This window comes from Coregonus clupeaformis, unplaced genomic scaffold (assembly GCF_020615455.1).
Source record: "Coregonus clupeaformis isolate EN_2021a unplaced genomic scaffold, ASM2061545v1 scaf1031, whole genome shotgun sequence".
Classification (NCBI taxonomy): domain Eukaryota; kingdom Metazoa; phylum Chordata; class Actinopteri; order Salmoniformes; family Salmonidae; genus Coregonus; species Coregonus clupeaformis.
Window position 1 is genome coordinate 101,732 of NW_025534485.1, and position 13,253 is coordinate 114,984.

General features: G+C 51.2%; 1 protein-coding gene across 5 annotated transcripts in view; it reads right to left on the minus strand.

Moving 5' to 3' along the window:
• The window catches only part of LOC121542574 (PRELI domain containing protein 3A), a 37,426-nt gene that overhangs the window by 15,066 nt on the left and 9,107 nt on the right, over positions 1 to 13,253 (minus strand). For 2 of the 5 annotated variants that reach the window (XM_041851992.2, XM_041851993.2), the window contains exons 5-6: positions 6,637 to 6,739; positions 6,225 to 6,301 (exon numbers count right to left, since the gene is read on the minus strand). In XM_041851992.2, the coding sequence (XP_041707926.1) occupies positions 6,230 to 6,301; positions 6,637 to 6,739 (175 nt within the window). In that variant the 3' untranslated portion in view covers positions 6,225 to 6,229. Of the gene's footprint in view, positions 1 to 4,278; positions 5,982 to 6,224; positions 6,302 to 6,636; positions 6,740 to 13,253 lie in introns of those variants that run through there. The other 3 variants (XM_041851991.2, XM_041851995.2, XM_041851994.2) reach the window with 3 other exon arrangements.

Here is a 13,253-nt window from a genome sequence, read left to right on the forward strand (position 1 = left end):
CTGCAGCATGGTCCTATTCACTAGTCAGTGATGGTGCTGCAGCATGGTCCTCTGTCCTATTCACTGGTCAGTGATGGTGCTGCAGCATGGTCCTCTGTCCTATTCACTAGTCAGTGATGGTGCTGCAGCATGGTCCTATTCACTAGTCAGTGATGGTGCTGCAGCATGGTCCTATTCACTAGTCAGTGATGGTGCTGCAGCATGGTCCTATTCACTAGTCAGTGATGGTGCTGCAGCATGGTCCTCTGTCCTATTCACTGGTCAGTGATGGTGCTGCAGCATGGTCCTATTCACTAGTCAGTGATGGTGCTGCAGCATGGTCCTATTCATTAGTCAGTGATGGTGGTGCAGCATGGTCCTATTCACTAGTCAGTGATGGTGCTGCAGCATGGTCCTATTCACTAGTCAGTGATGGTGCTGCAGCATGGTCCTCTGTCCTATTCACTAGTCAGTGATGGTGCTGCAGCATGGTCCTATTCACTAGTCAGTGATGGTGCTGCAGCATGGTCCTCTGTCCTATTCACTGGTCAGTGATGGTGCTGCAGCATGGTCCTATTCACTAGTCAGTGATGGTGCTGCAGCATGGTCCTCTGTCCTATTCACTGGTCAGTGATGGTGCTGCAGCATGGTCCTCTGTCCTATTCACTAGTCAGTGATGGTGCTGCAGCATGGTCCTATTCACTAGTCAGTGATGGTGCTGCAGCATGGTCCTCTGTCCTATTCACTAGTCAGTGATGGTGCTGCAGCATGGTCCTATTCACTAGTCAGTGATGGTGCTGCAGCACGGTCCTATTCACTAGTCAGTGATGGTGCTGCAGCATGGTCCTATTCACTAGTCAGTGATGGTGCTGCAGCATGGTCCTATTCACTAGTCAGTGATGGTGCTGCAGCATGGTCCTATTCACTAGTCAGTGATGGTGCTGCAGCATGGTCCTATTCACTAGTCAGTGATGGTGCTGCATCATGGTCCTCTGTCCTATTCACTGGTCAGTGATGGTGCTGCAGCATGGTCCTATTCACTGGTCAGTGATGGTGCTGCAGCATGGTCCTATTCACTAGTCAGTGATGGTGCTGCAGCATGGTCCTATTCACTAGTCAGTGATGGTGCTGCAGCATGGTCCTATTCACTAGTCAGTGATGGTGCTGCAGCATGGTCCTATTCATTAGTCAGTGATGGTGCTGCATCATGGTCCTATTCACTAGTCAGTGATGGTGCTGCAGCATGGTCCTATTCACTAGTCAGTGATGGTGCTGCAGCGTGGTCCTATTCATTAGTCAGTGATGGTGCTGCATCATGGTCCTATTCACTAGTCAGTGATGGTGGTGCAGCATGGTCCTATTCACTGGTCAGTGATGGTGCTGCAGCATGGTCCTATTCACTAGTCAGTGATGGTGCTGCAGCATGGTCCTATTCACTGGCCAGTGATGGTGCTGCAGCATGGTCCTATTCACTGGCCAGTGATGGTGCTGCAGCATGGTCCTATTCACTAGTCAGTGATGGTGCTGCAGCATGGTCCTCTGTCCTATTCACTAGTCAGTGATGGTGCTGCAGCATGGTCCTATTCATTAGTCAGTGATGGTGCTGCAGCATGGTCCTCTGTCCTATTCACTAGTCAGTGATGGTGCTGCAGCATGGTCCTCTGTCCTATTCACTGGTCAGTGATGGTGCTGCAGCATGGTCCTATTCATTAGTCAGTGATGGTGCTGCAGCATGGTCCTATTCACTAGTCAGTGATGGTGCTGCAGCATGGTCCTATTCATTAGTCAGTGATGGTGCTGCAGCATGGTTCTATTCACTAGTCAGTGATGGTGCTGCAGCATGGTCCTATTCACTGGTCAGTGATGGTGCTGCAGCATGGTCCTATTCACTAGTCAGTGATGGTGCTGCAGCATGGTCCTATTCACTGGTCAGTGATGGTGCTGCAGCATGGTCCTATTCACTGGTCAGTGATGGTGCTGCAGCATGGTCCTATTCACTAGTCAGTGATGGTGCTGCAGCATGGTCCTATTCACTAGTCAGTGATGGTGCTGCAGCATGGTCCTATTCACTAGTCAGTGATGGTGCAGCAGCATGGTCCTATTCATTAGTCAGTGATGGTGCTGCATCATGGTCCTATTCACTAGTCAGTGATGGTGCTGCAGCATGGTCCTATTCACTAGTCAGTGATGGTGCTGCAGCATGGTCCTCTGTCCTATTCACTAGTCAGTGATGGTGCTGCAGCATGGTCCTATTCACTAGTCAGTGATGGTGCTGCAGCATGGTCCTATTCATTAGTCAGTGATGGTGCTGCAGCATGGTCCTATTCACTGGTCAGTGATGGTGCTGCAGCATGGTCCTATTCACTGGTCAGTGATGGTGCTGCAGCATGGTCCTATTCATTAGTCAGTGATGGTGCTGCAGCATGGTCCTATTCACTAGTCAGTGATGGTGCTGCAGCATGGTCCTATTCACTGGTCAGTGATGGTGCTGCAGCATGGTCCTATTCATTAGTCAGTGATGGTGCTGCAGCATGGTCCTATTCACTAGTCAGTGATGGTGCTGCAGCATGGTCCTCTGTATGTGAAAAGAAAGTAACCAGTCCACAGCAGGTTTCAAGTAAAGTTAAGATTGTATTCTTATATCTAAGCTCTTCTCTCATACGGAGACACACAAATCAAATACATTTTCACAATGTTATAACAAAAATAAATATATTTCTAACATTCAATTAAATCAACTGTGATAATTCAAGTATATAAACATGCTATAAATAAACATCAGTCAGTAAAGCAGAGATTTTACAGGAGCTAAATGTCTTAGTTGGCCATAGAGCTCTGGTCAAAAGTAGTGCACTATTACGTAATTTAGCAGACGCTCTTATCCAGAGCGACTTACAGTTAGTGCATACGTTTTCATACTGGCCCCCCGTGGGAAACGAACCCACAACCTTGGCGTTGCAAGCGCCATGCTCTACCAACTGAGCTACAGGGGACTAGGGAATAGGGAGGCATTTTAGACACACATTAGTTTGAACATACGTCCAGTGTTGTTAACGACAGCGGCGGCTACCAATACTTGCTAGTCGATTAAAAGACCCATTTGTCATGAAGTGCATTTGCTAACCCAATGAGGTGCTGTTCACAGCAGCGTGTAACATTTGCTAACCCAATGAGGTGCTGTTCACAGCAGCGTGTAACATTTGCTAACCCAATGAGGTGCTGTTCACAGCAGCGTGTAACATTTGCTAACCCAATGAGGTGCTGTTCACAGCAGCGTGTAACATTTGCTAACCCAGTGAGGTGCTGTTCACAGCAGCGTGTAACATTTGCTAACCCAGTGAGATGCTGTTCACAGCAGCGTGTAACATTTGCTAACCCAGTGAGGTGCTGTTCACAGCAGCGTGTAACATTTGCTAACCCAATGAGGTGCTGTTTACAGCAGCGTGTAACATTTGCTAACCCAATGAGGTGCTGTTCACAGCAGCGTGTAACATTTGCTAACCCAATGAGGTGCTGTTCACAGCAGCGTGTAACATTTGCTAACCCAGTGAGGTGCTGTTCACAGCAACGTGTAACATTTGCTAACCCAGTGAGGTGCTGTTCACAGCAGCGTGTAACATTTGCTAACCCAATGAGGTGCTGTTCACAGCAGCGTGTAACATTTGCTAACCCAATGAGGTGCTGTTCACAGCAGCGTGTAACATATCACCCTGATCTTTAGAGTAAAGTTGTTCTCTCCATGTTAGATAGAAATCAGGAAGCATGTGCGATCAGCATAGGCATAATTAACCAATGAAGTTTCTGTCTGACAATTGATATTTTTTTACTGCATTGTTAGCTGTATGGTAGTTTTCCTTTCTATGTGAGGTCACTGTACTATTCATTTAATATATATACCCTAAAAATCCTAGACTATCTACGTGCAAAGAAATATCCATTGTGTTCAAAATGACAAAGAAACTCTCTTGTTTAAATACTACTAGACACCATTGACATGTTTGTGATAGATTCCTGGAAGAACCTCCCTTGATAAGAGAATGTTGTATGCATGCTTCATACAGTGTACGGCAGTAGATCATTTCCATAGAAAAATACCATCAGCATTTCATATGGAGAATGACGTTTTGTAGCTTGTCTATGAGATTCACATGTTAGAGTGGGGGTGGGGGGTGTTATATCTACACTACGTGTGCGTCCCAAATCGCACCCTATTCCCTATACAGCACTACTTTAGACCAGAGAGGGAATATGGTACCATTTGGGATGTGGCCTAGATTTTACATTTGCATTTTAGTCATTTAGCAGACGCTCTTATCCAGAGCGACTTACAGTTAGTGAGTGCATACATTTTTCATACTGGCCCCCCCCGTTCATACATCTATCATACACCTATGTATCCAATCAATATCCTACTGGACATCAACGTTGGCCTCAATTCCCTCAGTAGGGATATATTTCTGTGGAAGGATCAATGATCAAAGTCTTTATGATGATATATTAATAACCCTTTGTGTTTCTATTGATTGTTGACTTGACAGCCAGCAACATTCTTTCTGGGAATAGAGAACCTTCAGGGGGTCCTGATGAACACCAGTACTGGAACTCTTCACTGTATTCCATAGGGATGGATGAGATTCATGAGCTTCCAGTGCAGTACATATAATCCATGTGTTCACTGGCTGTTCCAGGAAGAGGGTTCAGATGGCCCTTATGAAGCCTGGGCACCAGGGAGTATTCAGATGGCCCCTTATGAAGCCTGGGCACCAGGGAGTGTTCAGATGCCCCTTTTGAAGCCTGGGCACCAGGGAGTGTTCAGATGGCCCCTTATGAAGCCTGGGCACCAGGGAGGGTTCAGATGGCCCCTTATGAAGCCTGGGCACCAGGGATTGTTCAGATGCCCCTTATGAAGCCTGGGCACCAGGGAGGGTTCAGATGCCCCTTATGAAGCCTGGGCACCAGGGAGTGTTCAGATGTCCCTTATGAAGCCTGGGCACCAGGGAGTGTTCAGATGCCCCTTATGAAGCCTGGGCACCAGGGAGTGTTCAGATGGCCCCTTATGAAGCCTGGGCACCAGGGAGTGTTCAGATGGCCCCTTATGAAGCCTGGGCACCAGGGAGTGTTCAGATGGCCCCTTATGAAGCCTGGGCACCAGGGATTGTTCAGATGCCCCTTATGAAGCCTGGGCACCAGGGAGTGTTCAGATGGCCCCTTATGAAGCCTGGGCACCAGGGAGTGTTCAGATGGCCCCTTATGAAGCCTGGGCACCAGGGAGTGTTCAGATGGCCCCTTATGAAGCCTGGGCACCAGGGATTGTTCAGATGCCCCTTATGAAGCCTGGGCACCAGGGAGTGTTCAGATGGCCCCTTATGAAGCCTGGGCACCAGGGAGGGTTCAGATGGCCCCTTATGAAGCCTGGGCACCAGGGAGGGTTCAGATGCCCCTTATGAAGCCTGGGCACCAGGGAGTGTTCAGATGGCCCCTTATGAAGCCTGGGCACCAGGGAGTGTTCAGATGCCCCCTTATGAAGCCTGGGCACCAGGGAGGGTTCAGATGGCCCCTTATGAAGCCTGGGCACCAGGGAGGGTTCAGATTCCCCTTATGAAGCCTGGGCACCAGGGAGTGTTCAGATGCCCCCTTATGAAGCCTGGGCACCAGGGAGGGTTCAGATGCCCCCTTATGAAGCCTGGGCACCAGGGAGGGTTCAGATGGCCCCTTATGAAGCCTGGGCACCAGGGAGGGTTCAGATTCCCCCTTATGAAGCCTGGGCACCAGGGAGGGTTCAGATGGCCCCTTATGAAGCCTGGGCACCAGGGAGGGTTCAGATTCCCCCTTATGAAGCCTGGGCACCAGGGCGGGTTGTGATGCCATGTGGGAGGTATGGCTGGGCACCAGGGCGGGTTGTGATGCCATGTGGGAGGTATGGCTGGGCTGGCTGCTTGGTGTAGGATGACATAGTTCCTGATCATGTATTCTACCCTCTACAGCCCTCTGATTGGCCCTTCCTACAGGCAACAATAGCAGAAGTGTTATTATCAAACCGACAGAAAGTAGTTGACATGCTTTCAAGTTTTCATTTCATTGCTCAAAGTATTTGATCTTGTGTGGTCCTAACTTTCAAGATGGAAGAACTGGAATGGAAAAGAAAAGCCCAGAGATAATGCCATTGGCTGAATAAACCGTACAGCAGCATGCATGCAGTCACGCATGCTAAACTAGGCCAGAGAAGAGAAGAGTAGAGTAGTTACCAGAGTTAATACAGGTCACATAGAGGGACGTTCTCCCTTTCAGAGTTCTGAATGATCCACTCAATAGCATCCCAACCCTATACAGACAGAGGGAAGGACAGCAAAGGCCTTAGATATAGCATCCCAACTCTTAGGTTCGGACTTATTTCAGAGAAGACATGCGAAGTCCATCTCTCTTCACAGTCAAGAAAGCATGAAGGAAATATTACAGACATATTACATCAGTAATATTAAGCAGATTCTGTAGAGTAACTTATTATAACAGTACCTTTCTGGCGTTAGCTGACATCCTGAGGTGTGATTATAGTGTATGGGGTTAGGGTTAGGGGGATAGCAGTACCTTTCTGGCGTTATCTGACATCCTGAGGTATGATTATAGTGTATGGGGTTAGGGTTAGGGGGATAACAGTACCTTTCTGGCGTTAGCTGACATCCTGAGGGCCATCATTCCCTCCAGGTAGCTGCTCAAACTGACTCCTTTTACTGTGATGATGGCCTCCTGGGTCAGAACAGTTCTGAGAGGGACAGAGGAGGGATGGGGGGGGGAACAAGATGGTTAGAACAGTACTGAGAGACAGAGGAGGGATGGAGGGTGGAACAAGATGGTTAGAACAGTACTGAGAGACAGAGGAGGGATGGAGGGTGGAACAAGATGGTTAGAACAGTACTGAGAGACAGAGGAGGGATGGAGGGTGGAACAAGATGGTTAGAACAGTACTGAGAGACAGAGGAGGGATGGAGGGTGGAACAAGATGGTTTAGAACAGTACTGAGAGGGAAGAGGGATGGAGGGTGGAACAAGATGGTTAGAACAGTACTGAGAGACAGAGGAGGGATGGAGGGTGGAACAAGATGGTTAGAACAGTACTGAGAGACAGAGGAGGGATGGAGGGTGGAACAAGATGGTTAGAACAGTACTGAGAGGGACAGAGGGATGGAGGGTGGAACAAGATGGTTAGAACAGTACTGAGAGACAGAGGAGGGATGGAGGGTGGAACAAGATGGTTAGAACAGTACTGAGAGGGACAGAGGGATGGAGGGTGGAACAAGATGGTTAGAACAGTACTGAGAGACAGAGGAGGGATGGAGGGTGGAACAAGATGGTTAGAACAGTACTGAGAGACAGAGGAGGGATGGAGGGGGGAACAAGATGGTTAGAACAGTACTGAGAGGGACAGAGGGATGGAGGGGGGAACAAGATGGTTAGAACAGTACTGAGAGACAGAGGGATGGAGGGTGGAACAAGATGGTTAGAACAGTACTGAGAGACAGAGGAGGGATGGAGGGTGGAACAAGATGGTTAGAACAGTACTGAGAGACAGAGGAGGGATGGAGGGTGGAACAAGATGGTTAGAACAGTACTGAGAGACAGAGGGATGGAGGGTGGAACAAGATGGTTAGAACAGTACTGAGAGACAGAGGGATGGAGGGTGGAACAAGATGGTTAGAACAGTACTGAGAGGGACAGAGGAGGGATGGAGGGTGGAACAAGATGGTTAGAACAGTACTGAGAGGGACAGAGGGATGGAGGGTGGAACAAGATGGTTAGAACAGTACTGAGAGACAGAGGGATGGAGGGTGGAACAAGATGGTTAGAACAGTTCTGAGAGGGACAGAGGAGGGATGGAGGGTGGAACAAGATGGTTAGAACAGTACTGAGAGGGACAGAGGAGGGATGGAGGGTGGAACAAGATGGTTAGAACAGTACTGTCACGAGTTGCTAAGCCAGAACCCAGAAGCAGACCAGGACAAGGTAAGTTGAAACGAAGGTGAGTGTTTATTACAAATTCAAGAGTGATGCTGAATAATCCAGGGAACAGAGCGGGCGGCGTTGATTAGTTGTTGGGGGTGCAGTGGTTGATCCCATCCTGGGTCGGCAGCCGCCGACCACCAGGCAGAGGTTGGATGAAGGTTCCGGACGGGTGACTGCAGATGGAACAAAACGGGGGTGAGTAAGCAACAAACCAACAAGGTGCAAAAACAACAAAACTAACGCTAGGCTCTAAGACTGATACTCTGGTAAACCTACTGTTCATGGCTAACGATCCGGCAGGGGAATGGATGTTAGGCCAGAGCCTAAGAAGGGTGATGATCAGGACCAGGTGTGCAGATTGCTGATGGGATGCAGGTGCGGAAATCAAGAGAGCTCCCCGGAGCGTTCCAGAACCCTCGGGAAACTGGAGATCACGAACATAAAAACTAGTCCACAGACAGGACCCGACTCAGACTGCCGGGATCGTTACAGTACCCCCCCTCCGACGAACGCCACCGGGCGGACTCCCCGGAGCGCCAGGATGGAGGCGGTAGAAGTCACTGATGAGGTCAGCATCTAGGACCTGTCGCCGCGGAATCCAACTCCTCTCTTCAGGACCATACCCCTCCCAGTCCACGAGATACTGGAAACCCCGGCCCCGCCGTCTGGAATCCATGATGCGACGCACCGTGTAGGCAGGACCACCTCCGATCATCCGAGGAGGAGGAGGAGGAGGCGGAGGAGGCAACAGAGGACTGAGGAAAACAGGCTTGAGGCAGGAGACATGAAAGGTGGGATGGACTCTGAGCGTCCTCGGGAGTTTGAGTCGAACTGCCACCGGATTGATCACCTTCTCCACCACAAACGGACCAATGAACTTCGGTAACAACTTCCTAGACTCAGTCCGTAAAGGAAGATCCCGTGTGGCCAACCAAACCCTATCTCCGATGGTATAGGTGGGAGCGGGGATCCGGCGACGATTCGCCTGGAGCTGATACGGTCCGAAACTCTAAGGAGTGCCTTTCTGGCCCGATGCCAGGTCCGGTGGCAACGACGAATATGGGCCTGAACAGAAGGCACTGAGAGCTCCCTTCTCCTGAGAAGGGAACAGGGGAGGTTGGTAGCCATACAGGCACTGGAAGGGAGACATCCCAGTGGCAGATGTAGGGAGAGTATTGTGGGCATACTCAACCCAAGGCAACTGAGAGACCCAGGAGGTGGGGTTGGAAGAGACCAGACAGCGTAGCGTGGATTCCATCTTCTGGTTGGCTCTCTCCGCCTGACCATTGGATTGGGGGTGAAAACCAGATGTGAGACTGACTGTAGCTCCAATGGCCAAACAGAAGGACTTCCAGACAGCAGAGGTAAACTGAGGGCCACGGTCGGAAACGATATCACTGGGCAAACCGTGGACCCTGAAAACCTCCCTAACCAGGATCTCGGACGTCTCCGAGGCAGAGGGAAGCTTGGCAATTGGCACAAAGTGGGCGAACTTGCTGAATCTGTCCACGATAGTCAGAACGACCGTGTTCCCCTCAGAAGCGGGCAACCCAGTGACGAAGTCCAGGGCCAGATGCGACCATGGTCGCCGGGGAATAGGAAGGGGTGAAGTAGTCCAGAGCTGGGCCGATTGGTACTCTTATTCTGCGCACACACTGGACAGGCAGCAACAAAACCCCGAGTATCCTCGGCCATGGCAGGCCACCAAAAACGTCTGCGAAGAAACGCCATTGTCCGAGCCACGCCAGGGTGACAAGCCATCTTGCTGGCGTGGGACCATTTGAGGACAGCAGGACGAACCGACTCAGGCACAAACAACCGACCCGGGTGGACCGTTACCGGGACCGGGCTGAGTCCGAAGGGCCGCCAGCACCTCCTCCTCAATCTTCCACATAACTGCTCCCACGACGCAGTTCCGGGGGAGAATTGTCTCGGTCTTGGACCCACTCTCCTCCGTCTTGGAGAACATCCGGGACAAGGCGTCCGCCTTGCCGTTCTTAGATCCAGGTCGGAACGTCAGGGAAAACTTGAATCGTCCGAAAAACAACGCCCACCTGGCCTGGACGGGAGTTGAGACGTTTAGCCGATTGCACGTAAGCAAGATTCTTGTGGTCAGTCCAGACAATAAACGGTTGCTCGCGCCCCCTCCAACCAGTGGCGCCACTCCTCCAAGGCAAGTTTCACCGCGAGAAGCTCCCGGTTACCCACATCGTAATTCCTCTCCGCAGGCGAAAGGCGACGAGAGTAGTAGGCGCAGGGATGGAGTTTACTGTCCGTGGAGCATCGCTGCGACAGGATGGCGCCAACTCCCACATCAGACGCGGTCCACTTCAACGACGAACTGACGGGCCGTGTCCGGTTGAGAGAGAATCGGTGCGTTGGTGAATCGCCTCTTCAAATCCAGAAACGCTCGATCCGCCTCCGGATTCCACTTGAAGGTCCTGATACTGGAAGTCAAGGCAGTTAACGGAGCGGCCACACGGCTGTAATCCCGGATGAATCTGCGTGTAGAAATTCGCAAACCCCAAAAAATCTCTGGAGCTGCAATCTCGCATCGGGCTGGGCCCATTCCAGAACCGCTCTAACCTTCTCCTGGTCCATCCTAATCTCTCCCCTGGAGATGATGTACCCGAGAAAGGATGTCGTGTGGGCGTGAAACTCGCACTTCTCGGCCTTCACGAACAGGCGATTCTCCAACAATCGCTGCAGAACCTGCCGGACATGCTGGACGTGGTCGGAAGGTTCCTTCGAGAAGATCAGAATGTCATCCAGGTAAACAAACACAAAGAGACCGATCATATCTCTCAGGACGTCGTTCACCATACTCTGGAATACCGCTGGAGCATTGGTCAGTCCAAACGGCATCACCTGATACTCGGTGACCCATCGGTGTATTGAAACCCGTCAACCACTCGTCCCCTCTCTGATCCGGACCATGTGATACGCATTGCGAGGTCTAGCTTGGTGAACACCGTAGCACCCTGTAAGGAGTCGAAGGCAGAACTCATCAAGGGCAGGGGATACTTGTTCTTGACCGTGATGTCATTCAACCCCCGATAATCAATACACGGTCGAAGAGAGCCATCCTTCTTACCCACAAAGAAGAATCCTGACCCCCAGGGGGTGATGACGAGGGACCGAACGAGACCAGCAGCTAGGGACTCCTTGATGTAGGTCTCCAAAGCCTCACGTTCAGGTCGGGAGATACTGTATAACCTTCCCTTGGGGTAGACAGCTCCAGGGAACAGGTTGATGGCACAATCATATGGTCGGTGGGGAGGGAGTGACAGAGCCTTCTGCTTACTGAAAACTTCCCCAAATCGTGATATGTCTCGGGAACCAGGGACAAATCTGGGGGTTTAGCCTCAATCACCTGACTGGGAACCGAATGGGGCAGGCCGTCTTGAGACCGTTAGCATGACAATCAAGGCTCCAACTCGTTACCTTGCCCGTCACCCAATCGAACGTGGGATTGTGTTCCTTCAGCCAGGGTATCCAAGGACCAGAGGAACATGGGAAGACGGCAGAATGAAGAATGAAATCATCTCAGAATGATTCCCGACAACCGCATCTTAACCGGTTCAGTCCTCATCGTGATACGTGCCAGACTACTGCCGTTCAGAGTGGTCGCTTCAATGGCTTCCGGCAATTGCTCCTTGGAAAGCCCCAGCTGTTCCACCAACTCGGCATCAAGAAAGCTTCCATCGGCACCTGAATCGATAAAAGCGTTAATCGCTAAGCTCTGATTCCTGTTCACAAGGGTAGCCGGGAAACGGGGTCTGACAGAGGTACTGAGAGGTTGAAACTGGCTCGCTAAAAGTCCTCCCAACTTTACGGCGAGCCGGGCAGTTTGACGACCGCCGGGAACAAGTGGAGATGTAATGTCCCGAGCTACCACAGTAGAGGCAGCAGTTGGTCTTACGTCTATGTTGACGCTCCTCCTTGGTTAACCCGTGCCGCCCCACTTGCATGGGGTTCAGAATCGGGAGAGAGGACCTCTCCACTAATCCTTTGTGGTGGAGAATGATCGACGTGTTCTGGTCCACCACCCGACCCGACTGGGAACTGAGAAGCTGATCGATTGGACGGACCCCATTGCTTCTCCCTCCTTCGCTCTCGGACTCGATTATCCACCCGAATAGACAAGGCTACCAAGCTGTCCAGGTCACTAGGCTCCGGATAGGAGATCAACTCATCCTTGAGCTGCTCCGACAGACCCTGGTAAAAGGCCGCTTGCAGAGACTCCTCGTTCCACCCACTCTCCACAGCCAACGTCTTGAACTCGATCACGAAGTCGGCCACGCCTGCAGTTCCTTGGTGAAGCGAAACAGGCGCCTAGCTGCGTCCCTCCCTCGGACGGAATGGTCGAAGAGCTTCCTCATCTCGGCCGTGAACCCCTGGTATGAAGCCATGCAGGGGTCTTGTCGTTCCCAAACGGCTGAAGCCCACTCCAGCGCTCGACCACGCAGCAACGCAATCACAAAGGCTATCCTAGCCTTGTCTGTGGCATAAGAGTAGGGCTGTAGATCGAACACTAATCCACACTGCATAAGGAAGGAACGGCATCTTCCCAGCTCCCCTCATATTTATCCGGCGTCGGAACCTTGGGCTCACGGAAGGACACAGCTCCAGAAGCGGCAGGCGAGATGGGTGAAACCGGTAGTGGATCCTCCACCGGAAACTTGCGTTGGTTCTGGACCTCCGTCAGACCGGTAGAAAGGTTCCGAACTGACAACGCGATCTCCTGTAGTACCGTGCTATGATGGCCCAACATCTTCTCCTGATGGGTAATGGCATGGCGAACAGAGTCCAGGTCCGCTGGGTTCATTACTGGCCGGATCGTTCTGTCACGAGTTGCTAAGCCAGAACCCAGAAGCAGACCAGGACAAGGTAAGTTGAAACGAAGGTGAGTGTTTATTACAAATTCAAGAGTGATGCTGAATAATCCAGGGAACAGAGCGGGCGGCGTTGATTAGTTGTTGGGGGTGCAGTGGTTGATCCCATCCTGGGTCGGCAGCCGCCGACCACCAGGCAGAGGTTGGATGAAGGTTCCCGGACGGGTGACTGCAGATGGAACAAAACGGGGGTGAGTAAGCAACAAACCAACAAGGTGCAAAAACAACAAAACTAACGCTAGGCTCTAAGACTGATACTCTGGTAAACCTACTGTTCATGGCTAACGATCCGGCAGGGAATGGATGTTAGGCCAGAGCCTAAGAAGGGTGATGATCAGGACCAGGTGTGCAGATTGCTGATGGGATGCAGGTGCGGAAATCA